At 38.5% G+C, this 19,232-nt stretch overlaps 1 protein-coding gene and 1 non-coding gene across 10 annotated transcripts in view; one reads left to right on the top strand and one right to left on the bottom strand.

The window, feature by feature from the left end:
* The first annotated feature begins 4,854 nt into the window (after window positions 1-4,854).
* EPB41L5 (erythrocyte membrane protein band 4.1 like 5) overlaps window positions 4,855-19,232 on the top strand; it is a 177,888-nt gene continuing 163,510 nt past the window's right edge. For 8 of the 9 annotated variants that reach the window (XM_037049878.1, XM_037049877.1, XM_037049876.1 and 5 more), the window contains exons 1-2: window positions 4,855-5,014; window positions 13,555-13,742. In XM_037049878.1, the coding sequence (XP_036905773.1) occupies window positions 13,563-13,742 (180 nt within the window). In that variant the 5' untranslated portion in view covers window positions 4,855-5,014; window positions 13,555-13,562. Of the gene's footprint in view, window positions 5,015-7,121; window positions 7,206-13,554; window positions 13,743-19,232 lie in introns of all 9 variants that reach the window. The other variant, XM_037049873.1, reaches the window with a different exon arrangement.
* LOC118989664 (U2 spliceosomal RNA) lies at window positions 14,434-14,617 on the bottom strand. Its single transcript, XR_005067044.1, has one exon. It is a non-coding gene; the product is annotated as a U2 spliceosomal RNA (small nuclear RNA).

Raw genomic sequence — 19,232 nt, 5'->3', positions numbered from 1 at the left:
ATTTGAAAAAAAACATTAAAAATTATGCTACAGTTAGGCTTTTATGTATCCTTTTTTAAAGCATGCTTGTACATATGGGTGAACCATATGTAAAGTTTCAAACATTGTATTATAAAACTGTTCACATGTAAGGAAAGAAATATATTCCCAAGAGTCTACAATTAACACCCAGCTGTATTTGCTTTATTGCATACATGTTCATCTACCAAGCCTCTCTTAATCCATCAATCCATCCTTTCTTACACATTTCATAAAATGTTGTTAACATCTGAACACTTCACTCCTGAGCACCTCAGCATGCAAATCATTAACTAGTATTCACTAACTGAATTGTCTTTCTTAATAAGAAATTTTTATCAGTAAAACAAGTAAATATTAAACCTGCCATTTTAATGTTTTAAATATATATTTAAATAAATACATGCAAACATTTTTAAAATTATATGTTTAATATATATTTAAATATATTTATGAGGTCCATCCAGAAAACACCCAACAATTGTTAATATAACAATGGTTTGAGTGACACTGATGTAACCTGGCAGCCAAGGAGAGTGGACTGGAATGCACATGTGTGAACAATGATGACTTCACTGCACTAGTCAGCTGGGGCAGTAGATGAGGTTGAATGAGCATGTGTACTGTGTGGCCATCACATTCAAAATGACTGAGCAAGTAGAGCAACAAATCTGCATCAAATTTTGCATTAAGCTTGAACATTCTTCAGTGGAAATTGTTTGGATGGTTCAGAAGGCCACAACTATGGGCAACTCGTGATGGGCAGCTTCATCACAATAACCCATCTCATGCAGAATTTTTTGGTGAAACATCAAATCACCCAAATAACTCAACCCTGCTATAACCCAGATTTGGCACCTTGTGACTTCTGGCTTTTCCAAAATCTGAAATCACCTTTGAAAGGGAAGAGATTTCAGATGTTCAGTGAGATTCAGATAATACAATGGGGCAGTTGAAGGTGATTGGGAGAACTGTGTGAGGTCCCAAGGTGCCTACTTTGAAGGGGACTAAGGCGTCATTGTCCTGTGTACAATGTTTCTTGTATCTTGTATACTCTTCAACAAATGTCTTTTTCATATTGCATGGCTGGGTATCTTTTGGACAGACCTCACATATCACTTTAAAATCTCATCAATAATGTGTGTCTTTAACCCTGGTGGATATTATGACTTTTATATGTTCTCTTATTTAATGATGTATATATTAAATATGATTAGCAAGACTGAATATCTTTTAATGTGTTTGTTGACCACGTATATTTCTTTTTTGGTGAATTCCTCATTTGAATTTTTTGTTTTTATAATGTAAGTCTACTTAACAAAAATATTATTTGGACTTCTGCTTCATGAGCCCAGAATCAGTTTTCTGGTGTGAACAACTACAAAACTTGACAGAATATAGGAAACTTGTACAATATTAGACCAAAGCAGAACAAGGCTATAATCCCTGAGAAAAAAGAAGTAGGTGAGGTGAGCCCTACCATAAGCCATATGTGGAGACATTTATAAACTGATACAGAAATACAGAACCCAAATAAGGACTGTAATCTTGCTATTTGGGAGATATATCAACGTTTTAGAAAGTTGGGGCTGTCAGAAGGCATAAAGCAAATTCCCAGAGGAGGAACTACATAGAGAGGGAATTCAAGAAATTTACATAAAAGTCCCCTTGAGTTCTGCACTGAATGCTCATCTTTGCCTATGGTGAAATTCTATAAGGCCAGAGTAAAACATCTGAGGAAGAACAATTACCAAGTTGTAACATGAATAGCCCCAGAGCTGGCCACAATGACGGGAGTAATTCAAGTTCCTTTCAAGCCAGTGGAGAAGCCTCTTTGAAAATACAGGACATTCAGTAAAAACCCCCAAAAAGAGCCAGATGTAGAAGTGAGTCTAAACAAGCTTTAGTAAAAAGGCTACTTTGCTTTTGTTGAAAAGATCTTTAAACCTCAAAATGATCAGGTTAACTTACAGGTTTCTTAACTGCCTGACATAAAAATCCACTTAAAAACATCATTCAAGCCCTGGCTGATGTGGCTCAGTGGATTGGGTACTGGTCTACAAACCAAAAGGTCACCAGTTCAATTCCCTGTCAGGGCACATGCCTGAGTTGCGGGCCAGATCCCAGGCTGGGGGCATGCAAGAGGCAACCGATTGATATTTCTTTCGAACATTGAGGTTTTCTCTCCCTTTCTCTCTTTCTCTCTCTCTCTCTCTCTCTCTCTCTCTCTCTCTCTCTCTCTCTCTCCCCCCTCACCTCCTGTCTCCTCTCTCTGAAAATAAGTAAATAAAATCTTTAAAATAATACACCATTCAAGCCTTGGTTGGTGGGGCTCAGTGGATTGAGTAACAGCCTGTGAACTGAGAGGTGTCTGGTTTGATTCTAAGTAAGGGCAGATTTCTGGGTTTTGGGCCAGTACCCCTGTTAGGGGCATGTGAGAGCTAACCACACATTGATGTTTCTCTCCCACCTTCCCTCTCTCTAAAAACAAACAAACAAACAGATCTTTTTCCCTTTTTCATTTCTTTTTTTTATTTAACTCTTGTTCAAGTACAGTTTTCTTTCTTGTATTCCCAGCCCTGCCCCCCGCCCCCAGTGCTCCCCACCTCCCTCCCATCTCTGCCCCCCCTTACTTATTGTCCATGTGTCCTATATACTTGTTCATGTGAGTCCTTCCCCTTTTCCCCTGTGATTCTCTCCCCTCTCCTTTTTCATTTCTGAAACTCAAAACTGGAGATATTGCAGCCCTCCCGTTGCCAGTAGGCTACAAGCAGAAAAACCAGGCTCAACATGCCAAGGATGAGAGACCAGAGAGGGCAAAAGAGTTTAGGATACTATATCATTGTTGAGGAGCTGAAGTAACAGTAGGCAGCTGCCTACCTCTAGATTACTTATGTGAAAAAAACTAAGTTCCTTATTTTGTTAAGTATTGTTCACTGTTTCCCTATTACTTGCAGCCAACTGCATTTTTTTACTTAATTCAGCTGTCCTCAAGAGGAGAGACTTCTCTGCCTCTGGTGGGAGTCAGCGGGCTAATTTACCACAAAACATGGGTGCCGCGGAGGTTATTTATGTCTGAAAGAGAGGATTTGGGGAAGTGATAAATTATTATTAGGAATAATCTTACCTGATTAGATCATGTACAACTTTGTATAACTTGGGTCCTTATGTCTCATTTTTCCTTAAGCCTATCACCATCTTTCTCAACCTATTTCTCTCACCCCATTCACAGCCTCTGTCAACCTTACCCCTTGATAAGATGTAGGAAAAAAATTGAGCAGAAGAGGAGAAAAAGTCATTTTCTCCAAACTGGTGTGCTATGCAACAATTTAGGACAATGAGGTAGGTTTATAAGAATTGATAAAAACTGCTTCCTTTTAAAAAAAATTAGTAAACAGATATATTACCATACAGCTTTCAGATATATACACCTGGAGGGAGGTGGCCTTGGTAGACTTGAGTGGATTCCCAAGAATGTACAGTTTTCCGACAAGGAGATTAGACCCCTCAGGAGTCATGAAGGCTTTCCAAGGGGTACATGGTCCTGATAGTATTTTATAAAAACTTTTCATTATGGAAAAAAATTAAATACATACATAAAATATAAGTTTAATGTCCTATCTACCCACCTTCAATCCATGATCCTTTCTCCCTGCATCTATATGCTCAGTTTCACTCCTTCCTGTATCATCATCATCATTGCTTTTTTACTGAGATAAAAATGTGAAAATGACCCCCGACAATTCCTCCCACCCTTGTACACCCATGCTATTCTTTACATGAGAGGTGACAAAACAATCTACAATTAGTTGTGGGGATGGCTGCACAACTTTGTGAATATTCAAATACCACCTTCTGATTAACGTCTTCTTTCTAACTTAGCCAATCTATCAAAAATCACACATGTCACTCCCCATCTCCATATTCTGATTTAAATTTTCTCTTTATTATTTAATGGTGTCTAACTTAGTATTTAATTTAACCAATTTGATCTCATTTGTTTTTTCTCTTCTCCTGCTAGCACTTAAGCTGCACGAGGGAATTTTGTCTATCTTCTTTATGCGTTTTATCTCCAGTGTCTAGAACACAGCCTGACCCATAGCAGGCACTTCCATAAACTGTAAGTAGAGAATAGATGAAATGTCCTCTTGTCATAGAGGATCTTTCTTACTACACTAGATGAAATAGGAATCTCCTATTATCATTCTCTGCTTTATTTTTCTCCACAATACTTATTGCAGGGCTGTAATACTTACAGCAGGGCTGTAAATATTTGCTAAATGAATTAATTTCTCGAACAAATGAACGAATCTACTAGCACCACGAAACTCCTTTTGTTATAGGACTAATTTTAAGGGTAGCTGCTAGTCTGCACCATCTCTCAGGGCTGAGGTCTAATAGCCAGGGATGGGTTTCAGGCAGCGCCTCTATTTATTTATTTATTTTTCGAAAGGATTTTATTTATTTATTTTTAGAGAGAGGGGAAGGGAGGGAGAAAGAGAGAAACATCCACGTGAGAGAAAAGCATGGATCAATTGGCCTCTTCCATGCGCCCTGACCGGGAATAACCTGCAAACCTGCCATGTGCCCTGACCGGGAATCTACCCAGCGACCTCCCCCTGGCGGTATGACGCCCAACCATGTGAGCCACACCAGCCAGGGCTAGGCAGCGCCTCTTTAAACCAGCCACCTGCATCAGTGCCGGGCCAGATCATAGGTTCTAGGTCGCCACGGTCCGCCATCGCCCTTTTAATCGGAGTCTCGATTAGCCACGCAATTTCCGGGGCGGTGTCATTGCCCATTTAAGAACAGCGCGCTCCGCCCACAAGGGCGGAGCCTAGGGGGGACTTTGGGGGCTGACCGGCTGGCTACCCGGGTCGTTCTGGGGATTAGCGCGGTGAGTCTTTGCTCCTCGGGGCGCCATTTCTTGGTCACTCGCGGGGGAGCTGTGCTGTCCTCAGTCTTGCTCGCTGGCCGCTGCGCCGTTCCAGCCCAGGTAAGCAAGCGCAAAGCCCAGCGCCCTCGCCTGGCTTGTCCACGCCCCACTCCCCTCAAAGCCCCGGGGCCCCTGCCCTGGTGCTCTGCGCTCGTGACCGGTGCTGCGGCCTCGCCTCGGGACCCTAGGGCTGCCCTCGGCTTTCCTACCTGGCCGGCTAAGAATTAAACCTGCGGAGAGGGGAGGGGTGGTGGCGGCCAGTGGGGCGTGGCCGCGGAGTTTCGGGTGAGACGGTGGGGCTGGAGCGGAGTGCCCCAGGCGAAGCCGGTTGCTGTGGCGGAGACCGCTTCACTGGCCCGCGGAGCCTCGTTCCCGTGTAGCCGGAGGTGGGGGTCCCGGGCCTGGTCGGGGCGGGGTTGCCCTTCACCTCGGAGTCCGCTGCTTAGCCGCCCAGCTGGGGAGCTATGTGGCTGGTCAGAGAAAAAACACAACTTGAATTTGTCAGGGTCTTGTGACAAAAGTCCGGGGACACTTTTGGAGATCGTTTGTGTTTGACTAAAACTTCAGCTACTTAGAAATTGCGAGGCAGGTGTGGTCTTTGGAATGACAGGGTCAGGAGGACCCTACCCGCCCCCGTGTTGGCATTGGGCGAGTTAATGATGAGTTCTTTGGCGTGTAAACATGAATTGTATTTCTCACTATCTTTATGGTTACCAAGTGTCGTGAATTCTAAAGAGTAGGAGACCCAAGTCTTTTAAGCCATTTGAAGTAATTTTAAATTAATATCAAAAGCAATTTTTTAAGATTTAAGGGGAAAATTGCTCATAACTGGATTTGTAACACAACGAGCACGTTGAACCCTGTCTAACAGTGTGTTATTTGTGCATATCATCTGATTGGCAGGGTTTTCTTTTTATAAATAAACTTGGTTAGAAGACGATATGAACATTGTAACATTTGTTGAATTATTCTCTTACAAATAAAAATTTATCTTACAGGAAAGTATTTTGGGATTATGAGGACAGAAGATATTAATATCTTTATGGTACTTGCTGTATGTTGGTATAATTTTTTATTAAACAATTGCTTAGCAAAGATTGTGGCCACCAGTCATATATGAGAGTCTACACATTTCATAACAAACTTTTGAGTTTTAGATATGTATAAAAAAGCTTAAGTTAATTTAGGTAGTAATGGCAGTTTGTATTTTTATAATTGTAAAGGGAACCCTTGTGCGTTCACTGCCGAAAGAATTAGCAACAACAGGCTGAAAACAAGTATTTTTTTAAAAAAACCTGTAAGACTCTGCCATCCAATTCCACTTTATCATTTTTTCAGACAGATTTTTCATTAAGTGCCTAATATGCATATTGTTGTGCTAACTGGGTCATCTTGTTAAACCAGAGTAGGTCTTTGTCCTTGTGTCTTAGTGGGGGAAGTGCCCACCAAAACAAGTAATTAAACAGGTCGATGTTTAATTATAGTTTCTTTAAGGTTGTAAAGAAAAGGCTGAGGGTACTAAAGGGAGCACCCAATTTAGACTCAGGAGTCAGGAATGCCTTTCTGATGAAAAGACATTTCGACCAGAAATCTGAAATTAGCCAAGTGAAGTAGGAGAGGGTGGGGGAGTGTGAGAGAAGTGGAAAAGAGCGTTCCAGAGAGATGAAACAGATAAGAAGAAAAGTAAGACTCTTGAACTGAGCAGAAAGGGTACTAGAGCAGAGTGAGCAGCTGGCAGTGTGCTGCCCAGAAGGATCAGGCCAGGTGTAGGAACCCGGAGCAAGGACATTAAAAATTATTAGACAGGAATCTGATTTGTGATTGCAAAAAATCCACTGCTGGCCCTGGCTGGTGTAGCTCAGTGGATTGAGCGTGGGTCTGTGAACCAGAGGATCGCAGTTAGATTCCCAGTCAGGGCACATGCCTGGGTTGCGGGCCGGTTCCTTGCAGGCCAACTACCAGCAGGGGATGCATGAAAAGCAACCATACATTGATGTTTCTCTCCCTCTCTCCTTCCCCTCTAAATATAAATAAATAAATAAAGTCTTGAAAAAAAAATCCACTGCTGCAGCATGAATGTAGATGGGGTGGGAAAAGAGTGAATATGGGAACACATTTTTTAACAAAAATTTAGAAACACTTTTTACATGTTTATATATTCTTATAGAAGATTTAACTACCACCTCAAGACCCTCTCAAGATAACCCGCTTAAGTTTGCATGTCCTTCTAGTCCTTTGGTGTGTATAAGATGTAAGTAAATATGTATGTATCGATTCCACCTCAGTGTGGGATAAAACTATATTCATTTTCCTCTTGATTTCGTTTTTCCCTAATGATTTCATTTGTGTCAACTGTATTTTGAAAATAGCTGTGTTGTGTGCCGTTGCGTGTACCATAATTTAACTACTTGCATGTGGAGGGACATATTTAAAGTTTTTTTTTAATTAGGATTTTCTTGGTTAATGTTGAGGTTGAACATCTTTTTAATGAATATTTTCATTGCAAATTACCTTTTAGAGCTTGTTTCTTCATATGTTTCCCATTTGTTTTTCTGTTGGGTTGTATATCTCTTAATGATTTGTGATAGCTCTTAAACTGCATGTTAATCCTTCAAAAAATTTTCTGCAGAAAAATTTTTAAAAGCTCCTCACTTAAATATACTGTTTGTTTCCTTCCAGTATTCATTTCTTTCACTTTTAATCTTTAGTTTGTGATTTATTTCATGTAAGTTGCTTTCATATTTTTGTAAAAAGAACTTGTTATTTGTGGAATTGGGTTTCATAGTGCAAAATACATAGTTATAAATTCTAAATCTGAAAGAAGCTGTGTTTTTCCTTAACAGGTTAACTCTGTATAGTGAGTTTTTATTTTAAAGGTATAGGATAAATGACAGTCAAAAAAACTTGTTTGTTTTATAATTCATTTGCTTTCCAGGAACCTCAAAGTTGTGCATTTTGAACAATTTGTTCCTTAAAAAAACTTGTATTATGGAAAAGTTCAACATATACAGGAGTAGTCACAAGAATATAATAAACCCCATGTACCCACCATCCAGCTTCAACAGTTATGGCCAGTTGTTTGGCCAGTTTGTTGCATGTCTATTTCCAACTCCCTTTCTTGTATTATTTTAATGTAAATACTAGATATTACACCATTTCTTTTATAAATATATTGGTATGTATTTTGAAGTGATAAAGACTCAAATATAATCATTCAGATTATTCTAAGAAGATTTATAAAGTTGTATTTCTGTCCAATGGGAAAATGGAACAGGACATATGAGTGTAATTGTTCCATATTAAATAATGCACTAAACAGTGGTTTGCAGCATAAATATCACAGAAAATATATCCATATCTTTTTTACATTTTCCTGATGACAGTACAAGTTGAAATAACATTCTTAGTAATTAAGAATGTAATATGTAAACCCAGATCAAAGCAATATGTATAAGTTATGTCTCTTCTGTGTATAGTATTCTCACTAACATTAAGGAGGACACATTTTTAGAGGTTAAAAAAAAGATAAGCATTTTTTTAACATAGGACTTTTTTTAACATATCTTTAAATCCACTGTTTTATCTAAAACAGACAGTAATTCCTTGATTATCATAAACAGTTGAGTCAGTGGCTTTGCCAGTTTACATAATTACCTAGGAGTACTCATTCTTGTAAAAGGAGTACATAATGCTCAATTTATAACTATTGAATTATTTTTAATGTTGGTATTCATGTTAATGGTTCAGCTTTTATATTTACCATGTTTACAAATGCATCTATTTTAAATCATCAAGTAGTTATGCAAGATTTGTTAATTTTATATAAATAACAAATATTTCTTTAAATTTTTTTATTTTGAAATAATTTCAGAGTTATGTAGAACAGTAGTACAGAGATCCATGTATCTGTTACCTAGCTTTCCCAAATGATAACATTGGACGTCTTCAAAAAAAATTTTTTTTAATTAGGATCTAAAACAGGTCCATACATTGTGATTGTTTGATGTGTATATCAAGTGTCTTTTTTTTAAAATATTTATTTATTTATCTTTAGAGGGGAAGGGAAGGAGAGAGGAAGAGAAACATCAATGTATGGTTCCTTTCTCGTGCATCCCCTGCTGGGAACTGGCCCCTGCTGGGAACTGGCCCCTGCTGAGAGAACTGGCCTGCAACCCAGGCATGTGCCCTGACTGGGAATCGAACCGCGATTGTCTGGTTCGCAGGCCCGCACTCAATCCACTGAGCTACACCAGCCAGGGCCTTAAGTGTCTTTTAATCTGTACTTTCCTGTGTATCTTTTTATTTTCCCCTTGCTATTTGTTAAATAAGCTGAATTAAATTTTTTAAATAAATTAATCATGTATGTTTTGTTTGTATTTTCATTCAGCTTATTTTTAGCTGTGGTCTTGGATAATTTCTTATCTCTAAAATGAGGCTTTACCTGAATGTTGTTATGATGTAGTAGAAAGAAAGAACAAGATTTGGAATCAGAAAATTAGAGTTCGAGCCCCTGTCTCCACTATTTACTAAATAATGGACTACTTGGCCAGTGGTTTAATATCTCTGACTCATACTTTATTCATGAAAATAAGACACTACTTTGAGTAGTTTATGTGAGGACCAAATAAGAGTATTTACCAAACATTTGTTGTATTGTACATGATGATGAAATGTGCTGGGTAGCTTGCTGTTCAAAGTAAGAATCACTTCCTCAAGGGACTTACAGTAAAGGAGATGGGCTTGCAAATGAATAGTTAAAATCTGATTAATGAAGTAGTAAAATATTTTCAGGATTCAGATCTAACTTGTCTTTCCAGGAAGATATAGGTGGAGTTGTTGAGTTAATAGGAATAAGGCGATATTCTCTGACAGAAGTCTGGAATAACAAGTACAGCACAACCTTTCATAGGCAGCTGAAATGAGACTGGATAGTAAGATGCAGAGGGAGTGCTGCCTGAAAAAACCCTGGAGAGATGGAGACTGGAGCCACATGTTACTGTGTGAATGCTTTGTAAACTTGAAAGCTATCTAAAATTTTAGTTATTCTAAGCAGTTGAATATATAAATGACAGGTATCATGGTTTTTCCAGTTCACCTAATTAGGTAGGAGTATCTATGCTTGTAATACGTATATGATAACCTTTAATTTATAGCATTTATTTTTTTTATCTTCAACTGAGAGTGTTTATGGATTTTAGAGTGAGGGTGAGGAAGAGAGAGAAACATTAATGTGAACAGTATCCATCAGTTGCTTTCCATACTGGGGATCAAACCCATAATCTAGGTATGTGCCCTGAGCAGGGACTTAACCCACAACTTCTTGGTGTATGGGACAGCACTCCAACCAACTGAGCCACCGCCAGGGCTACGCAGTTTTCTTCCCCTCACACAAAGACATTTTTTCATTGCTTTTAGAAAGAGAGGAGGTGGGGGGAGGGAGGGAGGGAATTATTTTTTAGTATGATGGTATTTATTTAAAACTAGCTTTTATTTTTATCAAGTTTATAAGTATATCTTTTGAATGAGTCATCGAATGGGAAGGCTTCTTTTGAAAATCAGCACTCTCCTGAATTCACTTCCTTCTAGGTCAACCACTGTCACATTTTAAATAACATGCTGAGACTTACAGCGAAGATGGAGGCATAGGTGGAAACACTGTGCCTCCTCGCACAACCAAGTTTAAAGACAACAAAGTTTTAGTAACAAAAACGCAACCAAAACACAGAAAATTGAACTGTATGGAAGTCCGACAGCAACAAACCATTCAGCCAGAGTGGTATGAGGGGCAGAGACAGTGGCTGGCAGAAAAGAGTCGCACAGGCAGTGGTTGGCAGATCCCAGGCGTGGGGTGGCAACAGGCGGACCCAGTGGGGGCACAAGGTGGCTGGCTGACTGCGGTCACACATTTGCGTGCAGATAAACCAGGCGAAGGAGCGAGCAGTTAGACAGACCACACAGGCTAGGGCCCCAGTGACGGGAATTAAAGCCTAAGAGTACCAATTGGAAAGACTTTCAGGGTCCAGGTGCCAGAAGAAGCTCCCAGGCTCACAGAGAGTTTGTTGGAGAGACCCACAGGGTCCTGGAGGGTGCACAGGCCCACACACCCGGGAGCCAGCACCAGGGGAGGCCAGTTTGCTTGTGGGAAGCAGCAGAGGGGACTGAAATCCGAGAGAGTGTGTGGCCGTTGCCCCCCTCTGACCCCACCCCCACAAACAGCATCACAGCGCAGCAACTGGGTCGCCCCACCTGGTGAACACCTAAGGCTCCGCCCCTCATAGGTAACAGGCACAAACAGACCAAAACATTGTGGCTCAAGAAGAACAGCTCAAAGCCCCAGAGCCAGTACTTCTAAGCAACCAAGAGATAGCCAATCTATCAGATGCACAGTTCAGAACACTGGTGATCAGGATGCTCACAGAACTGGTTGATTTTAGTCACAAATTAGAGGAACAAATGAAGGCTAAACTAAATGAAATGAAGGGATATGCATAGGAAACCAGTAGTGATGGAAAGGAAACTGGAACTCAAATCAAGGGAATGGACTAGAAGGAAGAACGAAACATCCAACCAGAAAGGAATGAAGAAATGAGAATTCAAAAAAATGAGGCGAGGCTTAGGAACCTCCAGGACATCTTTAAACGTTCCAACATCCGGATTATAGGGGTACCAGAAGGGGGAAAGAAACAGCCACGAATGGAAAACTTATTTGAACAAATAATAAAGGAGAACTTCCCCTGTCTGGCAAAGTATATACACTTCCAGGAAATCTAGGAAGCTCTGAGAGTCCCAAAGAAGTTGGACCCAAGAAGGAACACACCAAGGCACATCATAATTACACTAGCCAAAACTAAAATGAAGGAGAGAATCCTAGAAGCAGCAAGAGATAAGGGGACAGTCACCTACAAAGGAGTACCCATCAGACTGTCAGTGGATTTCTCAAAAGAGACCTTCCAGGCAAGAAGGGGCTGGAAAGAAGTATTCCAAGTCATGAAATCCAAATACCTACATCCAAGATTGCTTTATTCAGCAAAGTTTTCATTTAGAATGGAAGGACAGATAAAGTGCTTCTCAGATAAGATCAAATTCAAGGAGTTCATCATCACCAAGCCCTTATTACATGAAATGTTAAAGGGACTTATCTAAGAAGAAGAAGATAAAACATGAACAGTGAGAGGACAGCAAACTCACAGTTGTTAACAACCACACCTAAAACAAAAGCAAAGTAAGAGGACCGCTAGATTAGGAGCAGAACCATAGAAATGGAGATCACATGGAGGATTAGCAACAGGGGAGTGGGCGGAGGAGAAGTGGGGAGAAGGTACAGAGAATAAGTAGCATAGACGGAAGGTAGAAAATAGACGGGGGGGAGGGCAAGAATAGAAAGGGACATTTAGAATCTAAAGAACTTGTGACCCATGAACATAAACTAAAGGGAGGGGAATGGTTGGGGAGAGGGTGTGCGGGGTGGAGGGGAATGAAGGGGGGAAATGGGACAACTGTAATGGCATGATCAATAAAATATATTTAAAAAAATAACATGCTTTTACTGCTACTTCATTTTTAGTTTTAGGAATTACCTATTCCTGCTACATAAGATGAGGAATTAGTTCTCCGTCCATATCTGCCTCTATTATACCCTTCATTCAGTTAGTTATGGATATATATATGTGTGTGCATGTGTGTGTATATGTGTAGTTATGGTTAAGTCAGAGCTTCATATTTATAGTATTACATGGTTATGGCTAGGTCAATACTTAGTATTTATAGTATAAGTAAACTATTACCTGAGTCATGTAGTGTACTGTGATTACTTTCCCTTTTCTGTACACCTTTTGTTTTCTCTGGAAGGAATAATTGCCTTGTTTTTGTTTGTTAGCTTAGTCATATGTGCTTATTTTTCTCAAACTCTTGGTTTTGAAAATTCAAATACGAGGTTAGCAAAGTAGTTTTTGTGACACTTCCACTTTTTGTGTTATATTTTTAAAATCTCTAATACCCATTTGATTATTTGGTTTAACCTTGGTGTTCATAACAGAGGTAAGGAACAAAGTAACATTAATTTGATATTATAAAGAATTGTTTGTATTAAGTAGCAGTTTAAAATCTGGAAGTAATAGTAGACTATTTGATAAAAACATATTTGAAATATATGTATTTTAGTTGAAATAGGTGATTATTTTTGTATTTTTATATGAAAGTTCAGAAGGGAAATGGAACTTCTTAGGATTATTATCAGCAAAGAATAGCTTCTTATATGGCATTGTCTCCCTAATGTTTGTGGGGATATATGGTTATTGTACAAATAATTTATTCGAAGACCTGATGGACTTCATAAATGTTTTCCTTTTTCTATCAGATAAGCTCTTTATAGAATAGTCCACTATGTTTAGAAATACTGTAAGCCATAGTTCTATTTTATATAGTCTTTAAAAACTTTGAATTGAAGTGGCCAGTTTTAATTATTTTTTTCAAATTGACTTCACTGGGTGCCCGTTTAAATTACATATCTATTAATGTCCACAGGACCATATTAAATAACATCATTTTTCTAACTGCAAATCCAGGAGCCTTCTGATATATTTTTTTTCCCCATTATATAGTGACAAAAATGCTGAGCTTCTTTCGTAGAACACTTGGGCGTCGGTCAATGCGTAAACATGCTGAGAAGGAACGACTCCGAGAAGCTCAACGAGCTGCCACACACATTCCTGCGGCTGGAGATTCTAAGTCCGTCATCACATGTCGGGTGTCACTTCTAGATGGTACTGATGTTAGCGTAGACTTGCCGGTAAGTAGGTCTTGCTGACCTGAAGAATCTAAATGAGATCATTTTTTTTCATATGAGCTTTCTACTTGATAACTTCCTGGGGGAGAGGGTGATAAGGGTTAGTGTGGGTCAGGCACTGAAACATACAGGTACATGAATCACATAACTTTAGGATCCTGGCATGATAGATTTCTCTGGAATTAGTGGCCATTATCTAAACATTTAAATTATAATATTTAACTTACTGATGCAGGTCATTTGTGTGGGTATACTTTACAATGGCAGTACATAGTGCACTGATGGATTTCACACAGTAGTTGTTGAGCAGTAATCATAGCAGTGCAAGTCTTTGGCAACCAGAATGATACTTCCACATATACTGTAAGACTTATTTTTCTATATTTTTTTGCAGTTTTCAAAACATTCCTTACCTTCCTCAAAACAAATACTTCCTCCACAGTTTGGCATGCTTGCAGAAATTTTAGTGAAATGCAGTGAGAAAAGGGATTTTTGTTATATTCCTCAGCTCTGACTGTGGTCTTTTGTGGGGGAGGTTTTTCATATACTGATCTTTATTTCAACACAGGACATTGTAATTATATTCAAATTTTGGATAGATTTTTCACAGTTATAAGTAATCCTAACTCAGAGTGTGAATCAGTTCAATACATTTGAAAGGCATTAACTTACTTTTTACAGGCTTTTTTTTTTCTTCTGGTGCACTATTCCTGGAAGTAGTGGAATACTGGGTCAATGCACAGAGTGAAGGAAGCAGTTCTATCTCCCAGCTCCAAAAATCCATTTAATATAATCTCCTCGGACAGAGGACATACCAGATATTAAACTGATAAGAACAGATACTACACTTGATCTTAGCTAAAAGGCCTAGAAGTGATCATTCTTTTCTGTTTTATTTTTTTTTACTAATGTCAAATCTTTCTTTTGTCTTTGTTCTGCATTAAAAGATTTACATAATTAAGCTGTAAAGTGTGTGATTTGACGTGAACATAATTGGATATTCCACAGTGTCTTTCCTCCTCACAAACTCTCTTTAGTACACACTCATTTACCCAAAATACAAAAAAAAAGTCTTTGTGAGAGGTGATATTCTGGTTGCTGCAACATTAGTTGAATAAACTGTGAAAGGCCATAAACTTACAGAGTAAGAGCTTTAAGGATTTGGATCTTTTATTCAAATGAATGTTGTGATCCTTAAATAACTTAGAATACACTAAGTATGTACCTTATACTTTTTCAAAATAATGCAATATAAAATTAAAGACAGGAATTCTGTGCTTTTTTAAAAGAGGTATTTTTTTAAGGTTTTATTTATTTTTAGACCTGGGTGGGGGGAACGGGGAAGGAGAAAGAGCGGGGGAGAAACTTCAATGTATGATTGTCTCTCACACGCCCCCTACTGGGACCCTGGCCCACAACCCAGGCATGTGCTCTGCTTGGGAATCAGTCTGGTGTCCCTTTGCTTTGCAGGCTGGTGCTCAATCCACTGAGCCACAGCAGCCAGGGCTGAAGAGGCAATTTTTTTTTAAGATTTTATTTATTTATTTTTTAAGAAAAAGAGGAAGAGACATGGTTATGTGCAAGAGGAACATCAATCAGTTGGTTATCTCTTGCACACCCCCAACCAGGGACCTGGCCCGCAACCCAGGTGTGTGCCCTGATTGGAATTGGAACCAGCAACCCTTCAATTTGCAGTCTGGCGCTCAATCCACTGAACCACACCAGCCAGGGCCGGAATTTCTTAAAGTGTTTTAAAGTCATTACAACAGTTAAGCGAGAGCTTGGTGCTGCCGTCAGGTAGGAAGAGGGTGCTGGGCTGGAAAAAACAAGGGGGAGGGGCTAGATTCAGCCCATGGGCCTTGTGATGGCCACCTGTGTTATAAGGGCTTCTTGAGGGTTTGTCAGACGTTCCAATATATGATGCTTTGTGAGAATAATTTTCTTATTCATTTCTTATTTGTTAAGTATTTTTAAGATTTGTGTGTATTATTCTATTAAAATATTAGGTATGTGGTGAAAAGCTCGAGATTGTTGTGTAAGAGACTGGAAAGAAGTTTCTTATTACCTAATGTTTGAACTATGAAGTCTCAGGGTTGTTGATGGAGAGGCTGATACTAGGAAAGTAGAATTTGTAGGAGCTTTTATAAAAGGCAGTGTATTGTGGAGGAAAACAGAACTAGGTTTTAAAGTAATAGAACGGATGGCTAGCGACTGGTATAGAATGGCTTCCTGTGCTTGGTATGCTCAGTATGGTATATGTGATTCTTGACCAAAGCTAGAAATGCAAGACATTTGTAGCGAAAAAGACAAGAATTTTAGAGTTAACTCTTTGTGGAACTAGAACAATTGCCTTTTCAGCTTTGTAGGTGAAATCCTAGAGTTAGTAAACTAACTCTAGATACTTGCATGGATATAAAATGGGCATTGGCCTGCCAGCTAAACTGCTTTACTAAAGGAAAAAAGGCCAGAGGAATATTAATTTCTGACAAGAAAAGGTCTTTCCTTTTTCTTATTTAGCTCCTCAACCAGTCTAGTATGATTTTAAAAGAAGGGCTAGAATTGGTTTTAGAAATTAAAAGAAGCGCATACTCATTTCCTATTAAGATTAGGGTCACTAGTGATTGTTGCTAGCCACCACGCAACTAAGATGATTGCCCAGGAAATATTATTAAGAATTATCAGTGATTAAACAGAAGAATTCAAATCAGTGGATCTCAAATTAATATATATAAGTAGTAATGGTCATATTCTTCTTTCTGCTCTCCTTTTGTCTCAAATTAGGAGAGGGATTTATTAAACTAATTTCTTCCTTTCCTTTTTTTTTGTTTGAAGAGCTAATACAGTGTTAAGGGCTTTCAGTGAGTGATAAAGGCATTGAGTGGAAATTTCTATCTGATTTAAAAATTTTCTTTTTGGAAATGCCACAGTGACTCTTTTGATTTTTGAGTTGATTATTATTTTGTAAATAGCCTGTCTTTCAAAACTTAGTATCTCCTAAGTTTTAAATTAATAGAAAATATTTGATTAACCAGTAGATAGTAATTTTATATACCGACTTGGTTGATATGTATGTTGAAGTCTTTATGTAGATCATATATTGTTATACCTTTAAATAAGTGAGAAAGCATCTCATGTGCACAAACTGAAAGACTTAACATTGTTAAGATAGCAATATACTCAAAACTGATCTACAAATTCCACATAATCCCCACCAGCATACTAGATGATTTATTTGTAGAAACTGATAGTTGATTTTAAAATTCATATGGAATTGCAAGGGACCCAGAATAGCCAAAACAACATTGAAAAAGAACAAAGTAGCCCTAGTTGGTTTGGCTTAGTGGACTGAGTGCCAGCCCGTCGACTGAAGAGTCTGCTGGTTTGATTCCCAATCAGGGCACATGCCTGGGTTGTGGGCCAGGTTCCCAGTAGGGAGTGTGTGAGAGGCAACCATATATTGATGTTTCTCCCCCTCTCTTTCTCCTTCCCTTCCCCTCTCTCTAAAAATAAAAATTTTTTAAAAAGTAGTAGGGCTCACACTTGTCAGTTTTAAGGTTTACTGTAAGCAATGGTAATCAACAGTGGTGTGCTACTGGTAAAAGGATGGACACACACAGATGAGTTGAACAGAATAGAGACCCCAGATAAATCCATACAACGGTGATCATTTGATATTTGACAGGGGTACCCCCAATGAACCATTCATTGGGGCAAGAATAATTTTTTCAGCAAGTGATGCTGGGAGAACTGGATAGCCAGATGCAAAAGAATGAAGTTGGAACCTCATCTCATATACCATATATAAAAATTTACTCAAAATTGATCAAAGACTTAAACATAAGAGCTAAGAGAATATAATTCTTAGAAGAAAATATCAGGATAAATCTTAATGACCTTCGATTTGGCACCATTTTCTTAGATATGTCACCAGAAACATGAACAATAAAAGGAAAAATAAATTGGACTTTATCAAAATTAAAACTTTTGCACCTCAAAGGGTACCATCAAGAAAGTGAAAAGATTCACAAAATGGGGGAAAGTATTTGCATACACATTATGCTAGTACATAATAGCAAGTGTTGGTGAGATTGTGGAGAAATCTTAACTCTGTTCCCATTTTTTGGCAGGAATGCAAAGTGGTGCAGCTGCTTTGGAAAATAGTCTGGCAGTTAGTTCCTCAAGTGTTTTGAGAGATTCTCTTTTGAGAGGTCAGATTTCAGTTAGATTGAGCATTATTAACATTAGGAACCTGCAAGTACCTTGTGTTCACTGTTGGTTGGTCTTCAGTTAGCTTCTGCTGAGGGGTCAGTACATACCCTTAAGAGGTGTTTTATTCTGAGGAAGCAGCTATCCATCCAGTTAGCAGAAGTACATTCTGTGTTCTTTCTGAACACAGCTGACACATTTCAAGAGGCTGGCAAATGATGCTTGGCAGAATAATGATGAGAGTTATTTATTTTTTTAGTTGTGTTTCCTTCTGGTCTTTGAAGCAAATAAACAATGTTGATGAAATGAAATTGATTCTAGAATTGTACCTTAGAATTAAGGTGATGAAAGTATCACCGTAAGTTTGGTATCAGATGGATAAATGCTGCAGGTGATTTCTGTGGGTCTTTCTGTTATAATTCAGAAATATTTTGTGTTCCTTTTAAGGTCATTGCCATTTGCAAAGTTTTATGTAATTAGTATTTGCTAATTAAGTTAACAGTGCTTTGTGACCTAGTTATTATAAGTAAGATTTCAAATCAAGTTTTCCCCACACACATTAAACCTGAGTACTTAATTATGAAGAAAAATAGCCTTGTAACACTATTGAGTAGGATTCAAGGGTCAAAACAGAAAGGTGGAAAAGCACAATTCAGTATCACCCGATTTTTGCACATTTATCGAATGTATTGAGAACAGTGTCTAAGTTTGTGTATAACTAAAGGGTGCCCAAGAAATAGAGGTGAATTTTGCTTTTAAACTTTGACAGTTGGGCTCCATCTATGATACTGTTCATTTTTAAAAAGGTACCGATGTATGTGTGGCTATGAAAGCTGTGTTATTGGTTCCCAAAAAGGAATACTTGGCAAATGCATTTTCAATGAATGTTTGTGTTTCCACAGTTAGGTGACAGTTCCTTGCTGATGCCTGGTGTAAAATACAGCAGATCTCAAATTTGGATAAGGATATGCTGAATAGCAGATCACATCAAATTCTTGAGCACTCAGTCTAGTGAAGGTGTTGTCATGTAAAATAAACAAGTATTTGAATTAATTATTTGATGGTAACTATTGTTAATAAATTTTAACATTTTTCAAAGTTAGTAAAATGTTTTGTCATTTTCAGTAGGGACAGGCTGTTTTTCCCTTCCTTAGTCCAAATTTCTCTTTTTAATTAATAGATAAATATCTTCAAATATTGAATTAAGTTTCTTTTATTTGCCCATGTAGATTTAAGATTTCATGGTCTTTTGCTGATTTCTCTCCCATTGTTGGACATTTTTGCTCT

This window comes from Sturnira hondurensis, unplaced genomic scaffold, assembly GCF_014824575.4.
Source record: "Sturnira hondurensis isolate 20B ecotype Veracruz unplaced genomic scaffold, ASM1482457v3 Scaffold0006496, whole genome shotgun sequence".
In the NCBI taxonomy this organism is placed as follows: domain Eukaryota; kingdom Metazoa; phylum Chordata; class Mammalia; order Chiroptera; family Phyllostomidae; genus Sturnira; species Sturnira hondurensis.
Note: the sequence above shows the minus strand (reverse complement) of the source record. Positions and strands in the feature narration are given on the sequence as shown.